This window comes from Homalodisca vitripennis, chromosome X (genome assembly GCF_021130785.1).
Source record: "Homalodisca vitripennis isolate AUS2020 chromosome X, UT_GWSS_2.1, whole genome shotgun sequence".
Classification (NCBI taxonomy): Eukaryota; Metazoa; Arthropoda; class Insecta; order Hemiptera; family Cicadellidae; genus Homalodisca; species Homalodisca vitripennis.
This window is the reverse complement of record NC_060215.1, coordinates 66,245,372-66,263,721: the sequence shown is the minus strand read 5'-3', so window position 1 is coordinate 66,263,721 and position 18,350 is coordinate 66,245,372. Positions and strand designations below refer to the sequence as shown.

General features: G+C 36.7%; 1 protein-coding gene across 1 annotated transcript in view; it reads left to right on the top strand.

Moving 5' to 3' along the window:
• Window positions 1-4,271: 4,271 nt before the first annotated feature.
• Window positions 4,272-18,350, top strand: part of LOC124369103 (RNA exonuclease 1 homolog) — a 146,543-nt gene continuing 132,464 nt past the window's right edge. Inside the window, exons 1-2 of the mRNA XM_046826845.1 lie at window positions 4,272-4,605; window positions 15,493-17,133. Of these exons, the coding sequence (XP_046682801.1) occupies window positions 4,506-4,605; window positions 15,493-17,133 (1,741 nt within the window). The 5' untranslated portion in view covers window positions 4,272-4,505. The remainder of the gene's footprint in view (window positions 4,606-15,492; window positions 17,134-18,350) is intronic.

Sequence of the window (18,350 nt, the reverse complement as noted above, 5' to 3'; positions counted from 1 at the left end):
CTATCTCATTTTTCCTGTTCTGAGCAAAATTTTTGAAAAAATCTTTTTACGAAGAATGCTTCAGTTTTTGAATAATCACAACCTTCTTTCTGAACACCAATTCGGATTCAGAAGGGGCACATCGACAATTGATGCAATTGTGAGTCTTGTTGAAATGGTGGTAGAGGGATTAGAAAGTCGAAATCTCACTTTAAGTGTATTTCTCGACTTAACTAAAGCATTCGACTGTGTCGACCACGTGAAGCTGCTTGACCAACTTGAATCCCATAGCATCAGAGGCGTGCCTCTTCAGTGGCTTAGCTCATTTCTAAGCCGCAGAAAACAGCTTGTTCAAATCTCAAACAAATTTTCATGCCGTTGGAGCTGAGATATGGAGTCCCTCTAGGATCAATTCTCAGTCCAGTTCTTTTTCTCATCTATGTCAATGACATAGACTCATCACTACTGCACGGGAAACTTGTGCAGTATGCTGATGACACAACACTTTGTTTTACCAGCAAATCCAAAATGATTCTGGAACAACAAAGTTTTCTCGACGTCAACAGTTGTGTCCAGCACTTCAATAGCCTCAACCTCAAAGCAAATTCTTCAATGTCAAACGTCCTGACTTTCGCACTGCGATCAGGAAATCTCAATGACGGTGCAGCCGTACTATTGGAAGACACAGTTCTGATGAAGTCGAGTGTTCAAAGTTTCTGGGAATATTACTTGATCGAGGATTGACTTGGAATGCTCACATTGACCACGTTTGTTCCAGACTGTCCTCAGGCATTTATGTTTTGAGGTCTTTAGCCAAGTACTGCCCTACTCAGGTACTGATGACGGCGTATTATAGCTTGATCTACCCCCATCTCACTTACGGTCTGGTGTTATGGGGAGCCGGCGAAAACAACCATTTCTTCCGAGCATTCAAAATTCAGAAGCAAGCGATTCGCATAATCGCAAAAATGAAATTCCGGGAATCGTGCAAAGAAGCCTTCAAAACGTTGCAACTGTTGACTCTGCCTTGTCTCTACATTCTTGAGACAAGCTCATTTTGTTTGTCCAAATGTGCATTAACCCGGGGCCGTGACATACACGAGTATGAGACAAGAGGCAGAGATGCCTACCGAACTGGAAGACACAGGACGGGGATTTACGAACACTTGCCCTCCCAGGCAGGGATCATACACCTTGGAGAGAAAGAGTGAGGATGGAGGGGCCCCTTCTGCCAACAATAAATAGCCCGTGTAATGCAATAGTGGAATGAGCAGTCCCAGTCCCAGGCGTTCTCGCTCCATACTCTTCTGGATTTAGTTTAGTTCAGTACCTGGCAAACCTATTAGAATGTACCACTGTGTTCTCAGCTTATACTCTGAGTTACCACACCTTTTGCCCATGTAGGCTCATTTCCTAGGCCACTTTAAATTGATGTGTATAATATTTTTATGTATAATGTTGTTATGTAAACATTTAACTAGTATAGTAACAAGATAATATCAATTTAATAGTAAATTTTCACGCATGTAAATATTTTTTGGCAATAAATTATGATTTAATTCAATTTAAAACCTGTCAGTAGTTTAGTAAAGCATACATATATTTAAATTACACTTTCAAGCTGAATGTTGCAGGATGCAGTACAATTACATTTATTTAATTGAACCTTGATTTTACAACGTAATTAATGACAGACAATTAATCTGGCAAACCTCTTAAAATGTACCACTGTGTTTTCAGCTTATACTCTGAGTTAGACTCCTTTCAGTAGTTTGGTACAGCATATGTATATTTAAATTACACTTTCAAGCTGAATGTTGCAGGATGCAGCACAATTACATGTATTTCATTAAACCTTGATTTTACAACACAATCAATGACAGGCAATTAATCTTGTCTACATACAAATCAACCAATACAACGGAGTATCGAAAGACCCAACAAGACGTAAGGAAGTCTAATGTGACAATGTAACCTCGTTACATACCTCGAAAAAATTTGAGGGTGGATTAAACATCCGGTAGGTTAAAAAGAGCCCTACTCGGAAAATTTACTAGTGAATTCTCAAGCTAATTGTATTTTTTATTTGCTTATTCACTCATATTTTATTGTAATTATTCATGCATGCAAACATTTAAACTTTTCAAAATATTTGAGACTTGTGTTCTTAGCATAGTAGTTTAATAATGATCTTTAGGGATTTCAAAATACAAAACAACCATTAAATTGGGTTTTGTTAATTGAATCTTTTTTATTTTAAAATGTAAACCAATAAAATTGTTCTGTAACATTGTATTTGGTTCATTGCATTTTCAACCAAACAATAAATGTAGTTCAATAGTTTAATGCACTACAATAGTTACATAGTTTCATTAATGTAGTTATATATAATTTCTATTTTTTTCAGATATGTTCGGATATAAAACGACTCATTAATTCGTAATAGATAATAAGAAATCAGAACCGTTCTGAACTGCGTCGCTGTTCAGCCGCATGTTCGGGGTTTGTCGGAACTGCTCAGCTCTGTCCCCTCTCTTTCTCTCTGAGGGTTATGATCACCCCATACAGGTGGCCCACGAGGAGCTCATGCATTCGTTTTATACTTCTATTGTCATAAACTCAAACTACGTCTACGTTCTTGAGCTTATACCTGCTTATAAAAATAGTGATTGGGGCCTCAACCTTTGAATTTAAAAGGAAATAGAATTTGTATCCATATAAGGATTGTATGGCAGAAATTTAGTTCAGTAAAATTAGTTTTTGTGATTTGTAGACAGCGCCGCCATTACGCATCTTTCTTCACAGAATGATATGTTCTGTAAACATCTTTACCTGTTTATTTATTTATATGGTAATGGACCACTAAATTGTACAAACCGTATTACATTGACATTGACTTATAACATTAGATAAGTAAAACAACAACAATTTGCAAAAAATACAAACTATGAAACGTTATGCATATATACTAGTGATGTTAGGAAATTAATCTACTTAGGCAAAATTTAAATGTCTTGAGAATCAAAGTTAATAATGGAGTTAGATCAACAGTTATAGATTTTGAAATAACAACAAAATAAAAATAAATAATAATAACAAATTAAGAAAAAGCAACAGAATCAGTAATATGACTTTATGATTAAACAACGCAGTGAATAAATAATAAACTTAATAACAAAAAAGTGAAAAACCCGATTAAGTAACGAATCAAATAACACTGCAGAACACAATCTAATTAGTAGTACACAGAGGAACTAAGATCATCGAATCACTGTCACATTTAAAAAGAAACTGCATGAGTTGAACAGAATTATTCAACGTTGGTACACACTTTATTTACTTTCCTCATTAGCCTAGACATGGTGTTGCAGTATTGGTAGTTAATTGGAAGTAGTGTTTTTACAAACAAATGACAACAGTGAGCTTATGAGGGATGTGGAGATTGATTAGGTGCAGTATCTTTGGGCAGTCTATCAGTCAGGATCTTGAATAATAATATACTGTATCTATCAATATTTTATGTAAGCCGCCACAGGTTAATAAACTAATTTCAAGCGGGGTTGAACCTCCCGTAAATCAACATCCATCTACTGGTAGCCGAGTTTTATATCAATCATCCTGTAGAACCACTTGTGTACCGAGTGCCCCACCTGGTAAGGTGACTAAACCACAGAATAATGCCCCTTAATAGGTCAAAAATGGGATACAGAGAGCTCTGAGGGACAGTAGAGAAAAGCCCCGGTGGAAGGTTCAGTTAATTAGTCCACGAATATTCGTGGCGTTATTGACTAAAATGGCGATGTGATTACCGTCAATTGTGGGCATTAAAAAAACTCCAAGACCGGAGACAATGTCTGCTGTATACAAAACAATATCCAGGAACCTATACTCAAACAACTGATCGCTCTGTCTATCTGGCGTAGGTGATGACCAGACATTTAGTGGGATTTAGACTCATTATATTTACAAAACACCAAGTCTGAATCTTCTCCACATCATATACCTGTAATCATGGTAGTACGCAGCTACGTTTCGATTGGCAACAGATATTAGCTTTGGATGAAATAATTTTTCATTGTCATTTTCATAATAAAAGCCTCAATTAATAGCGTAATAGGATCTACTATGACCAGCAGTTAGACTCTAATTTCTTTTCAAAAATTAAGATGCGGAATCTTTATAACGTCCGCTAAGTGAAAGCGGAGATTAAAAAAAGGAGATTCTGACCTTAGCTGCGGGTAATTTTGTAAAAGTAGTCTGGCAGCAGTCACTATTGTCGCAAAAAATAACTTGAAGTTTGAATGTAAAGTGAAACCTTTGATTACTAACTCAAGCATAGTTAGTGTCGCTAGTTCATGAGAAAAATTATGTAAATTAGTTATTAAAACTAAATTACTGAGTTGATGTCTGTGTTTTGAAGTTTATATTCAAAGATGTCAAGACAAGTTTAACTTAGCTAAAACCAGTCTGTGATTTGAAGACAGAGTAAAAACAAAAAACAGTTGTTGACATTTCATTCATTTTCAATGTTACCCTCGAAAGGGTATTTTAAGAGTCTGAGTTGTCCATATTTTGACAAAAGATTCTGTAATAGACCTCACTGCCACTTTCGACACACTAAAAAAGGTCAGTAGTCATTAAAATAAAATATACGTACTCTAAATGATGACAAAGTGAAATTAGGTTATGTTTTGTTTGTTTACTGAAGTGTATGATCTCCATGAACCAGTGCTGGTTTTTATATTGGAGCTAGCCTGTACCCAATTAGTTTACCACAGTGATCTGTAAAAATCAAATTAATTACATATTCATTAAAATTTAATCTGTGGAAATTAGCTTGGTGGCAATAGTAACTTCCTGGCTAGGTGGAGTTTATATATTAAGAACCCCAAATGTTTTGAACTAATAGTTGTTTAGAACTCCTCGTATAGGGTGTTCTAGTGTGAAATAATGAAGACAGTGAACATTTAGTTCGAAGAAACACGGAATAAGAAAGTTATGTAGAAAATAATATACTAAATGGCTCGGTTAGACAGGTTGACTCTTGGGTAGGCTGGTCAGTCTTTGGTTAGGCTGCAGAATAATAAGCGTCCAACATTTGAATGATCGAATCAACTATCAAAAGGAAGGATTGCTGTCAGACATGTTTACTGGGTCATTCCATTTCAAATCATCCAGCCAAAGGTCACTTTGACACCCAACCAGTAACAGCCGAGACCATTTTGTGCATGCAATGAGGCTAAGAATGGAAATATTAAACTATGGAACGTTATTCAAAATAAGTAGGTTTAGATTAGGTTATCATAAATGTGTTACTGGTAGTACCAAAGTTAAAGATAACCTTTACAAGCACTCATGTGATCTGAGCATGAATTTGGGTACTATCTCAAGGGATGTTTTTCGCCAGAAGTGCAGGGTGGTGCACAAAGTCTGCACTGATGGCCAGGGTCCTTTCCGATCGGTACTTTCCTGATTTCAGATCACGTCCTAGATCGTCTTAACGTGATGTGACATCGGAGAAGTTACTTCAATACGTTATTTGTAACAGGATATTGGCAAACAAAAGTATTTCCCGTCTCTAGTGACTATTACAACCATTATTCAAATATGTACCATACGTACATAATTTAACTTTGATGTTTTAATTAATTTGGATTGTCGCACCGAATTACGTTTACCATACGTACATAATTTAACTTTGATGGTTTAATTAATTTGGATTGTCGCACCGAATTACGTTGTTTTTGTATTGTTGTTGACTTTTGTTTTATTTTAGTGAAGCATTTTTATATATAAAGGAAATATACACATTTTAGACTATAGAAAATAATACAACATTATTTATACTAAGTTTGAACAGCATAGTACTTATAATTATTACTTTACAGAGTAGAGTCATTTATGTCAAATCATTCAGAGAGTGACACCCAAGGTTGTCAGAGAGAGTTGGGCCAAATCACAGACCTAAGAAACCACACCAAATTTTGTCCAATATCTTAATTAATTTCTAAGATAAAGTACGTTAAAGTTTTGACCATAATTTGTTAATATTGTGGCATTTGCCAAGTCCAATACATCATTTTACGTTTTGGGTAATAAATCTGCTATTTATTAAGCTATAATGGTCAAAGTTATATAGTTTATGATGAAATTTTTTAGTAAAATATGTAATTAGTTTAAATCTAAATACAGAGTGCGGCAGCATAACTTCCTTTTTTCAAAACTCAATAAAAACTATTGTATGTATCAGAAAATATTTATTTATTTTTTATAATGTAGGTACATGTCTAAAGTTTTTATTTACATTGTTTTGAAGATCAAATCTGTTAGGTGACGTCCCCCATTCTCCATACATTGCGTAAGCTTAGGATTTATGGCGTTTGTCATGACTGTTGTTAGCGTAGCAGGTGTTATTTTGGCAATTTCTTCTCGGATGTTGGTCTTCAAATCTTGTAGGGCTCTTGGACGGTTCACATAAACACGGGATTTCAAAAAACCCCATAGAAAAAAATCACAAGGTGACAGATCGGGAGAGCGCACCGGCCATTCCAAATCGCCTCTAATTGAGATAAGGCGCTCTGGAAAGTTTTCCCTCAAAACAGCCATCGATGCTCTCGAAGAGTGTGCTGTTGCACCGTCTTGTTGGAACCACGTGTCCCCCAAATCCAAATCTTCTAGCCGTGGGAAAAAAAATTCTGTAGCATGTTTACATACCGGTCCGAAGTCACTGTCACTGTAACCCCATTTTCCTCAAAAAACCAGGGACCAATAATTCCAGCTGAGGAGACTGCACACCACACTGTGACTTTCGGTGAATGCAAAGGCCTTTGATGAAATTCTCGAGGGTTGGTGTCAGCCCAGTAGCGCATGTTTTGTTTGTTAACCGACCCACACAAATGCAAATGGGCTTCATCGCTAAACAAAACAATAGCACCCTCGGGAACGACATCAAGAAGAAGCTCACACGCGTTCATCCGAGAATTGAAGTCACGTTCTGAAAGTTCCTGCACTATCGCCATCTTATAGGGATGAAAATGAAGATCATCACTTAGAATTCTTCTCACAGAACGATCGGATAGTCCAAGGGCAGATGCGTGTTTGCGCGCAGAACGCCGTGGTGATCGCAACATTGACGCTCTCACTGCTTCAATGTTCTCAGGTGATCTAACGGGCCGAGGGACTCCAGTTCTTCGTTTTGTCGTACTTGCAGTTTGTCTGAATGTAGTGACCCATGTAACAATTGATTTGCGGTCTGGGACGGGAGCCAACGGGGCTAAATTAAAGCGATTCCAAAATGCACGCTGTGTTGCAATAACCGAACATCCGCTTGAAAAGTAGGCCTCAACGACAAAGGCACGCTCCTCACTATTCCAATTCACTGGCCAATGGCGCAGTGTAGTGGGTACGGCGGTTATCGCAAGATAACCAGATCAAGCAACGCCGAGCGTGGCCGCTGCTTGGACAGGTGACCGCTGAGCGATCCTGTCCTTACAAGCGGCCCGCCTGCCCGGCCATTGGTGGTGGTTCGGAAGTCACCTTTAAGCCGTTGGTCCCCAGGTTAAGTGTTAGAGAGGGCTTCTTAGCCCTAACTTCGCCTGGTAAAATAAGACATTCTTTACTTTACTTTACTTTACTTTACTTTTATTCCAACGCATGATGGCGACTAAACCGTGTCGGGACAAAACTTTACAGTATCCCCTCTTGAATGAGACCACTAGCGCTCCGCTATGACATCAACTAACTGAATGGCGGGCATTTTAAAAAAGGAAGTTATGCTGCCGCACCCTGTACATATTTAAGCTCCTTAGCCTGTCTCTAAAATTTGACATGTGTTCAAAACCTGGTCAATAACTAGAGTCTAACTCCTGAACCCAAATTTGGAGTTATATAATCAAAATATTAGTTTAAGTTTCCTATAGAATGGTGAAATAAAATTGGTGGGTTTTTGAGTTTAACAAAATCTAACCCTAGTATAAAGTCAGAACTTTTTTCAGTTTCTAGAACTTATAGTTATAAATAATGCATGTAAAATGTTAAATGCAATAAATTGAAAGGCCCACTGAATAAATTAACTGATTTCCATAAACAAACAAACAAATATTTAACTTAAGTTCTTATTCAAATTTTAAGTCACTTTGTCAGTATTATTACTATAAATTAAGAAAAATACAGTTACTTGTAAAGTTATAACCTACAGTATTTAATTAGTATAAGGCCTATCAAAAAGGGATAATTCATCGTAAAAATATTCTACCATATTTAAATCACAACTTTTGTACAGATATATAATAAATAGGAAGGGCAGTCAATTACCTGTGCCTAGGTATGTTGGTGATGGAGAGGGGGAGTGGTGGTACTGACTGGATCTAACATAAAAGTTTTATGTTGTGGCAGGTAGCCAGTGAGTCACTCAATCGACTGTGATTCAATGGACCGCGATGTGAGTGACTGCATGTTCTGTATTGTTCAGAGCTGTTTTAAAGTTTGTGCGAGCTGGACAGTACTTTGTGATTGCATCTTCTGTTAGAAGAAAGCAAGTAAACGTCTCTATGAAGCAAATGTTACACGCATTAAAGAGACTGGATAACGGAGAAAGTGTCAGTGCAGTGACTAAGGATTTTGTGGTCAACAAAAGTACGGTTGGAGACGGAAAGAAGAAGCGGACAGAAATCGAGTCATGAAGTATTAAGATAATGTGTACAGAAACATTGAAAGAAAGGAAAAGTATGAAGGAAAGTGACTGACTTTAATGAGGTAAATTAAGCACTTTACGTTTGGTTTTATCAAACAAGAGAGAAGGACATGCCAATTACTGGACTAATCTTGCAAAAAGAAGGCCTTGAAATTTTATAAAAAATTTTAAAAAGATAGTGATCCTAAATTTTTCGCAAGTACTGACAGGTTTGATCCGCTAGAAGAAACACTATGGAGCTTAGAATTTGTAGAAAAAAAACTCTCTGGAGACATGGAGGGTATGTCTCAGTTTAAAGAAAACTTTCAGAAATTAATCAAAGTTGGAGGTTTGACTGGACAGCAATTGTACAACTGTAATGAAATAGAGTTAAGTTATAAACTGTTACAAGCGAAAAGTCTTGCTTTTAAGGTAGAACAGTTAGCCTCAGGCTTTAAAAGGAGCAAGGAGATGGTAACAATCCTATCATGCAGTTATGCAACAGGTGAGAGCACATATTAAAACTTGGTGTCATATGAAAATCCAAGAAACCATGTGCGTTTAATAACTTTGAAATGGATATACTTTTAAATTGGTACCAAAACCAGTCCTATGTCTGGATAAGCTGTGCAATTAAAAAAAAATGGTTCCAAAAAGTATTTGTTCCATCGATTGAGCAGTTTTTAAAATCTAAAATTTGCCAAGGAAGACTTCTGAGCTTGGACAACGCGTCTTCACACCCAGCCACTGAAGAGTTAAAAAAAATGGGGGACATACAAGCAATGTTTTTACCACCCAATATCACAGCGTTAGACTAGCCACTGGACCAAGAAGTTTTGGTTAGTCTCAAGAAAAGATATAGACACAAACACAAGCTGTTATCCTCCCTTATATCTGCAAATGATGATGGTCTAGATCTTATCCAGAGCTTAAAGAAACTTAACCTATTGGATGGGTGGCGGACGCCTGTAATGAGCTTTTTTTCCTTCCTGAGGGAAAAGGACAGTTTATCCCTGTGCTTATTCCTAAAAGGACCTTTGCGCCTCCCTTACTTTAATTTTGTGTCCTCAAAGTCCGAGGCTTTTGCAAAAACCGACCAGATTTGAGGGCTCCTGTTCTCTGATTTCCTTGGGGCTGAGGAGATATGCTTCCAGGAATCTTTTCTGAGTTTCTAAGATGGCAGGGCAATCTAACCAAATATGCTCCATGCTGATTCCTCCTCTTCTCCACTGAGTCTACATTCGTTAGTCTGGCTAAGGCCTACCCTCATAAGATGTTTCCTTAGGGGGCCATGTCCTGTCAACATTCCTAATATTAGTCTTATATCCTCCTTATTCTGATCTAAGAGAGCTGTCCACCCTTTAACGTAAGGAGAGATAAACATTTTGGATAGTCTTAATCCTGAGGTTCTACTCCAATTAATGTTTCTTATCCTCTTTTCCCAATCTTTGACCAGAGCTTTACTGTTGGAGAGGGCTATCCCGCAACCTGGCTCAGGCCCCACCATTATGAATTCCGCTCCCTTTTTGGCGATCAAGTGCCTTTAGTGCAGCCTGACTATCAGAAAGTATTAAGTATTTCAATCCTTTTGTCCTCATTTGTATGAGTCTGCTGGATCATAAGTCTATTGCCTTGACCTCCGCCTAAAAAACCGTGGCATGTCTTCCTAAGGGCACAGCCATGTCGACTCCTGGTCCATGTATTCCGTATCCTGCCCTAGAGTCAAGGCGTGAACCATCTGTGTAGAACTTCAGGACTCCTTTTGTAGGGTAGGCCTCCTTTTTAATCCATTTTTCCCTACTTTCGATAGAGACCGTATATGAGTTGTCAAAGAAGTATTTCTTAACCATTGCGTCTGATACTTTGGTTAGCATTTCAGCCTCAGGAAATACTTGCAATCTCTTCTTGTGGCCTTCTAAGGAGGTAGCATTTATTACCTTTGTTCCTAGAAGCTTCATTGCACTTAGAGCGGCTGTCCTCATCACCTCTTGCCCCAGAGGATTGTATCCCAGGACTGCTTCAATTGTTGAAGCTAGCCTTCGAAGACTCTGTAGCCCTTTAGCAGCTGTTGTTTGTTCTACTTTCGGCCACCACACTAAGGCAGCATATGTGACCATTGGTTTTATTTTGGTTTTGTAAATCCAATATATCATTTTGGGTTTCAGTCCCCATTTAAATTCAAAAAGTCTCTTAAAGGCCCAAAGGCCATTGTCGATTTGGATATTCTGTTTCCAATATGGGAGTTCCAAGTGAGCTTCTCATCCAGGATTAAACCCAGGTATTTCACTTCTTTTGTTTGGTTTATGCTGATTCCCTCCAGAACAGGTTGAGTAAGCTGGAACTTTCTTTTCCTGGTAAAGGTAATCATATTTGTTTTAGATGGGTTGATCCGTAGACCTTCCCCATGACACTAGTTGCTTATGAGGTTAGTTCTTTCTGAATTAGGCGTTCCAGCGTGCCTTTGTTTTTTCCTTTGACCAAGGAACTAGGTCATCCGCATAACATTGTAGCCTTGTTCCCCTCTTCTCTGGTTTGCTAAGAAGATCATCCACCACCATCGCCCACAGGAGAGAAGACAGAACTCCCCCTGGGGGCAGCCTTTCTGGGCCGTGATTGCGGCAGATTCGTCTCTGTACTTTGCTTTTACTTGTCTGCTTTTTAGGATGGCTACTATCCATTTGACTACATCTGGGGGAACTCCAAAACGTTCCATTGCAGTCTCCATGGATTGATATGCTACTCGGTCGAAAGCTCCTTCAATGTCCATAAAGACGCTGACTAGGGCTTCCTTTTCGTCGAAGGTGTTCTCCACCGCTTCCACTAAACTGTGGAGAGCGTTGGTAGCTGATTTACCTTCTATATAAGCGTGTTGAGTGGGACTAAGTGGGTGGTCTGGTAATATTACGTCCCTTATGTGCCTGTTTATTATTTTTTCCATAGTTTTCACCATGAAGGAGGTTAAGCTTATGGATCTGTACGAGTTGGGTTGAGTTGGATCCCTGTCTTTTTTCTGTATGAACACCACCAATGCTGTCCTCCAGTTTTTTGGTGTATATCCTAAGACATAACTGCTTCTAAACCGATTGATAAGAGTATTTAATAAGATGTCCAGCCCCTCTTGAAGAAGGGCGGGATAAACTCCATCTGCCCCAGGAGATTTAAATGGCTTGAATGATCTTATTGCTTATTTAATTCTTTCATGTGTGAATAGGCTGTTAGACCATTGTTTGGCTTTTGCAATCTCTTGGCTGGATCTCCCCTCGACTAGAGAATAAATATCCTCATTTCAAGTCAGGTGACTCCCCGGAAAGTGTGTCTCCAGAAGCAATTCTAAGGTCTCCTTTCTGTCTACTGTAAGGTCACCGTTACCCTTTACTAAGGTTCCTAATGGGTTAGTGTGATTAGTTTGGAGAGTTTTTTTAAGCCTGGCAGCCTCTGGTAGGCTGTTAATGTTTTTGCAAAAGTTTCTCTAGAATCTTCTTTTGTTCTTCCTAAGTTCTCTCTTATATTCGTTTTAGGCGTGTTGATAAGGGAACCAATCGTCTGTCCTTTTTGCCCATTTTAGTAAATTTCTAGTTTTATTTCGTAGTGTTTCTAACCTCCCAGTCCACCACGGCATGTCTTTCTTCAGCCTGTTTTGTCAGAGAGGGCACTTTTTCTCGTAGGTCTTTGTTATAGCTTGTTCTACTAATTGTGCAGACGTTTCTAAGTCAAATTCATTTTTCTGGAAGGGTTCTATTTCTTCCAACTCTTCGGCTAGAGACACTCGGTATGCCCTCCAGTTGGGTGATTTAGGAACCCTGTAGGTCACATTTTTTCTCCTATCTCCTCTATGTCGAACTTAATAGGGCAGTGGTCCGATAGTGAGGCCTCCTCTGAGACGTGCCACCTTACAATGTTTATGTTTTTGAGTCCTTGTGGATAGAGTTATGTCTAGGACTTCTTGTCTAGTTCTGGTGATAAAGGTTGGAATGGACCCTCTGTTTTCCAAAACTAAATCATTACTGAACATAAACTGTAGAAGTTCCTCTCCTCTTGGGTTTATGTTTGTGCTCCCCAGTAGGTATGGTGAGCATTGCAGTCACAGCCGAGAATGAGGGCTGAACCTCTATCTCTACGGCTCTGCAGGGAAGGGAAGTAGGCTGAGGCTATAGTAACCTCTTTCGTCCCTTACTGTGATGCCACTTTCACAGTAGCCGCCACAAGATCTCTTGTTATCAGATGTGTAATAGGAAAGGCTGTTATATTTTTTGAAATTAGGATACATGTTCTGGGATTATCAATTGATTGATCATATATGAGATTACCAACTTGAGTCGTCAAGCCTCTGATGCAACCTCTGTTGATCCAAGGTTCCTGGATTAGGGCGATATCCAGGCCTGTTGAGATAAACCTCCTACCTAAGATGTCGGTTGCGCCCTTAGCATGGTGAAGGTTAATCTGTATAAGACGCATACTTATGCTTCTTTTCCACTTTTTGAGTGCTGCTAGAGCTCTCTAGTTTGTTTAAATTATTTGGTCTTTTTTTACTCATAGTGTTCCCACCAGTAGCGGAGATCTAAAGGTCACCTCAAGCATTGTCCCGCTCTACTTGGGGAAGGCTATGTTTAAACTGGAGGTCGCCATGTATCCAGAGTTTGCATATTAACGACCAAGCACACCCTTGATCACGTGGCATTCGGCATATGCTGTTCCACCTTGGCTTGGATAAAGAAAGAAACTTAGGTTTAGTACAGTAGAGTATAGTTGGAGCCAGATTTTCGGGAAGTTTTCCCGATAGGTGAGGGTAGTACGAAATGAAAAAATGAGTGTGGTAAGGATAGTCAGAAAGAAGCTTGCCAGATCAGCTCAGCCTGCTCGGAATAATCAAAGAAGACAAGATTTGGATCAGGCAGTTCCCAGGTGCACGCGCACGAAAATACAGCACTTAAGAAGAGAGAAGATGTTGTGCATGTGCTTCATGGACGCTCTGGCTTGGCACATGTGTTAGTGTATAAGGACTCCGCCACTTCCGCACCCCATGTAATGAGTTAAGAGTCATTAAAACTAGTTTGTTCCTGGTGAAAATTTCTTGAGCACGAGGGAAATGTGTGTTTTTTTTTAACATGATGATGAAGAAAATATAAACTTACTTACCCTCCTTAAAAAAGTTCCTGGATTGCAGAAGCCGATGAAAATGACATCGAACAATGGATCCAGAATAATACCGAATAAGACATTATGTGTGATGAAGAAATTATTGTTGCTATTACAATTAATGAATAAATGCTGGAAAATTATGAAGACGTTGACATTGAAAACTCCACCATGAAAGCTCCTGAAATATCATACATAGTGAGGGAATAAAGGCTGTCGAAACCATCCTGCAGTATTCTGAACAACAAAGTACATTGGTAATGGACTGGTAATGGTTCTTTCTTTATCTTCGTGATGAGGCAACATAACCTATTGTACAGTGCAGAAAACAACAGGACATTAAGCATTTTTTTTTTAAGTGGCTAGTCTTTGCAGTTAATTTTCATTATAGACACAGCTTTCTGCCTTCATAAAGTATATACTTTTCCATTGTTTAAGTTTATTTGGACAGTTTATTCTCGGTTGTATTCTCAAGCAAATAATGCATAGATTACTGTATTTTAGTATTTTTCTTTTTTAACCCCATTTCCGATAATCTGGCATTTTCACAAACTTGGTCACCCTTTGGTCCACATTAGGCAGAGATTTTGTGACTTATATTTTAATTAAATATTACTCAAAGTTTTCGTGATTATATAAAAATATTACTATTACTATATATATAAAATGTTTATTGATAAATTTTTAGGCAAACTAAGCTATCCAGCGGTCTTGTTTCTTTTGCTTTCATTATTTCTGATATAAGTTCTGGAATAAGTTCCAGAAACAGGTTTTTTTAATGAAATTCATTTTTACTGATATTTCTTGCTTTGGTTTGCCTATAGAGAATGATGCTCATCTTTCACCAACACTAAGACTGTTAATATCTCCTGTGATAACTAATTGCATCCTATTTTTCCGAATCTCCATTGTAGGTTCTTGTGCATTACGTTTTCCATAGCCAACTCTGCCTTTTATATTTAAAAAATTCAGACTGTCTATAATATGAATGTGAAATAAGTCCAAGATATCAAATCAGCTAGATACTTTCATTTTTCTCTATAAGTAACACATCCATTAAAAACTTGTATGTCTAATAAATGAAATATCATTTGCCAGTTTTTCTTGTCATTGAACTACGCCATTGTATTGGTTTGGTCCACAACTCCCCATATTTTTGTTAATAATAATAATACATGGCTTAAATTGTTTCTATGCTGTTATTCTGTTCACACTTACCATTTCCCTCTCTCTCTCTCTCTCTCTCTCTCTCTCTGGCTAGCTACAGCTGAGGTTAGCCGTATGTTGTCAATAATTAGTTTATTAAGTTCTTTCCTCATTTCACTTTGGTTCTTAGTAAGTTCAAAGATTTGTTCAGTTAATATTTCAATGTGATGAAAACAAAGACAACTGTCGACTTCAACTGGACACAAACTTTTACATTACTTGATCACAGCATTTCTCACAACAAATTATTAAATAGTTTATTTGTAAACCTACACACTTAAAATGACAAAATCTTATTGTTTTCACTACATTTAATAGAAACAGAACTTTAGATTACATTTGTTGTACATAAGCCACATTTGGTACAGTCTGTCATTATATACATATATGTTCCTGTACAAACACAGTACGCTTTGAGATGTGTGTTGTTTACTATTTTGTGATACAAACATAGTATACTTTTAGTTACAAAGTGATTACTAAAGTATATTTGTTTTCAGAAAAAGTAGCAGATGAATTGGAGGAAGATGGTGAACAAACTGAGCTGATTGAGGAGATAAGCAACAATTCATCAAAAACCAATGATGAAGACAATTTATTTGAGAAAACACAAGGTGAAGGGAATCGGGTAGGTGAGACAATGATTGGTAACAGTATCAGTTACAAGCCTACACCTATTGCAGAGCTGAAGAAAAGGCACATACCTGTTGTCTCTGTTCCTAGTATGGTTTCATCACATCCTCAAAAAAGGAGACTCGAGTATGATGTTAAAGATGTAAAAAAACCTAAAGTAGAGTATGTACCTGAATCTGTAAGTGTTAACCAAATTGATTGCAATTTACGATCAATTGAATGTAGATCAGGGGCAGACTCTGAGACCTTATTTTCCGTATCATCCAACAATGAAACTCATATTTATAAAGCCACAAAAATAACCAGCAATTCAGAAAAAGGACGTGTAAAAAATGATATAAAAAATACTTCATTCTTGCCAGGTGCAGAAGACATCGATGATGACATTGATTTTGACCAAGTTACTAATGAGTTGAATCTCTTAACAGAAATTTTGAAAGAATATGATAGTGAACCAGAAAATAAAGAAATGAATATATGCGGTGATGATCTTAGTACAAATACAGACAGTGATGTTTGTTTTAGTAAAGAAAAAGATCATGTACATTCACATAGTTTTATTAATCGCCCTAAAAGTCCATCAAACAAAGAAAATAAATATACTATTATGGAAGATAACCAAATTAGTAATAAAGTTAATAGAAAGTCAACCGAATTAAATGAAAAAGAAAAAATTACTCATAAAAAGACATCTCAAAGTATCAACTCAGATAGTAAATTTAATAACTCAATCCAACCAAAAGATGAAACCTCAAAATGTAAAACATCTACATTGAGTAGTATTAAATGCGATATCAAGAATAGTAGTAATGATAAGAAACATAAGTTAAGAGATGACCATCATAGGTCTGAACGAGATAAATCTCAAAAGAAATCTGATAGCGGCTCAGGCAAGAAATCATCAAAGTGTGATAGAGAAAATGAAATAAAACATGATACAGGTCACAAAAAAGGTTCAGGACATCATTCACTTTCTACCAGTACACAGAAAAGTGAACAAAATGCAATTAGTAATACGTCTTCCAAAAAAGATTATCATAAAACCTATAAATCTTCAAAAAATAATGTAGAAAATAGATCAAACAAACCACACTCACACAAAAAAGAGTCAACACATAGCAATAGTTCCACAAAGCAATCTAGTTCACTAAAAAAAGAAAAGAGTGTTTCTGCAAAGTCATCCAAACATGAATCAGAAGATGAATCTACATCCAGTAAGAGGAGAAGGCTTAGCACAGTTGAGAGTGACTTAATTAGTAATAAGTATAAGGAGGAATTAAAATTTAAAACTAAACACAATGAAAGCAGTGGGACTAGTGATGAAAAAAACACTTCAAAGCCACCAAGGGATGTAAAATCCAGAAAAGAAAGTACATCAATTGCGAAAATTGTTGAAAGTAAGGTTAAAGGCAAACAAAGCTCATCTAGTTCAAGAGAAAGTCATAGAAATAACAAACAAGACTATGAAAGTAGTAGAAGAGGAAAGGATCGCTGTTCTAGCAAAACCAGTTAGTATATTTCAAGTATGATCTACATTTAGTTATTTAGTTTAACAAAATAGTGGAGTTTTACATTTCATTAAATTTTACTACAATGATTTAAAGTAAGCTGTAGAATCAACACTAGCCTAATATTGTAAATCTCCCATATGTTACTGTCAGAACATGTCTTGAAATGATGTTTTAGAAAAATTGATCTTTCATTGGTTTCCTGTAAATTATAAAATCTGTATATTGTTTTAGCTATGAGCTCTCAAAATGTTTAATTCAAGAATGCTGTTTTTTCTCCTTGTAAATTGTGGGTCATTGGTAACCCCTTAATCATGCATTGAGCATTGAGAACAGCATCAGTTAGTGATATTCCATAGCTTTGGCTAGTAACCGCGCAGTCGCAATTTCAGCAACTCCACTACGAGGATGATGCTTTTCAGTCATCCTTAAAAGTAGAGAGTAAGGCACATAACCTTGTTGATGAGCAATCTCGCCATACAATACCAAACACAAATTTGTTCAAAAATGATCCAGTTACTCAAATAAATATCTTATATGATTTTGTAAAGAATTAAGTTTAAAGAGATTTGACTAATTTTCTTTCACTTGTTAACTGTTCTAAAATATATTACATTACTTTTAAAGGAGTAAATATCTGATTTTAGTAAAATCTTGTGGTTGCAAAGAGGAAAAATCAAACCTTTCATAATATTGTTAGGTTTTCCTTTATCTTAAGTTTCCTTTATTGCTTGTGTGTGAAGTAGTGGGCACAGCAGCTTTCTTGTATCTACTGCACAGTGTTCATTTCCTCATGTTAATAGAAGTTATTATTTCAAGATCGATTTCATTCAAGTACTCGATTAACAGTTTATATAACATATTACATAAATAACATGACATTGTTAAACATCCTAAAACAAAACAGAATTAACTTGCAATGAATCACAAATTTACATAAAATAGTATTTATAAACACACTTTTCAATATACAGAATACAGAAAGCTTTATTCATAAACATCAAGTTTAGAACAGGTGTCAAATACATAATAATATAAATGAAAATCAATACAATGTAAATATAATATAATATAAATGTATTGTACTATATAATAGTATATAGATTGTATACTAATATTGTATACTATACTAATATACTATTCATATGAACTATTTTTCTGAAATCAGCATATAATTCTCTATGAAATGTTTGTATTTAATTTATTTCTTAATACAA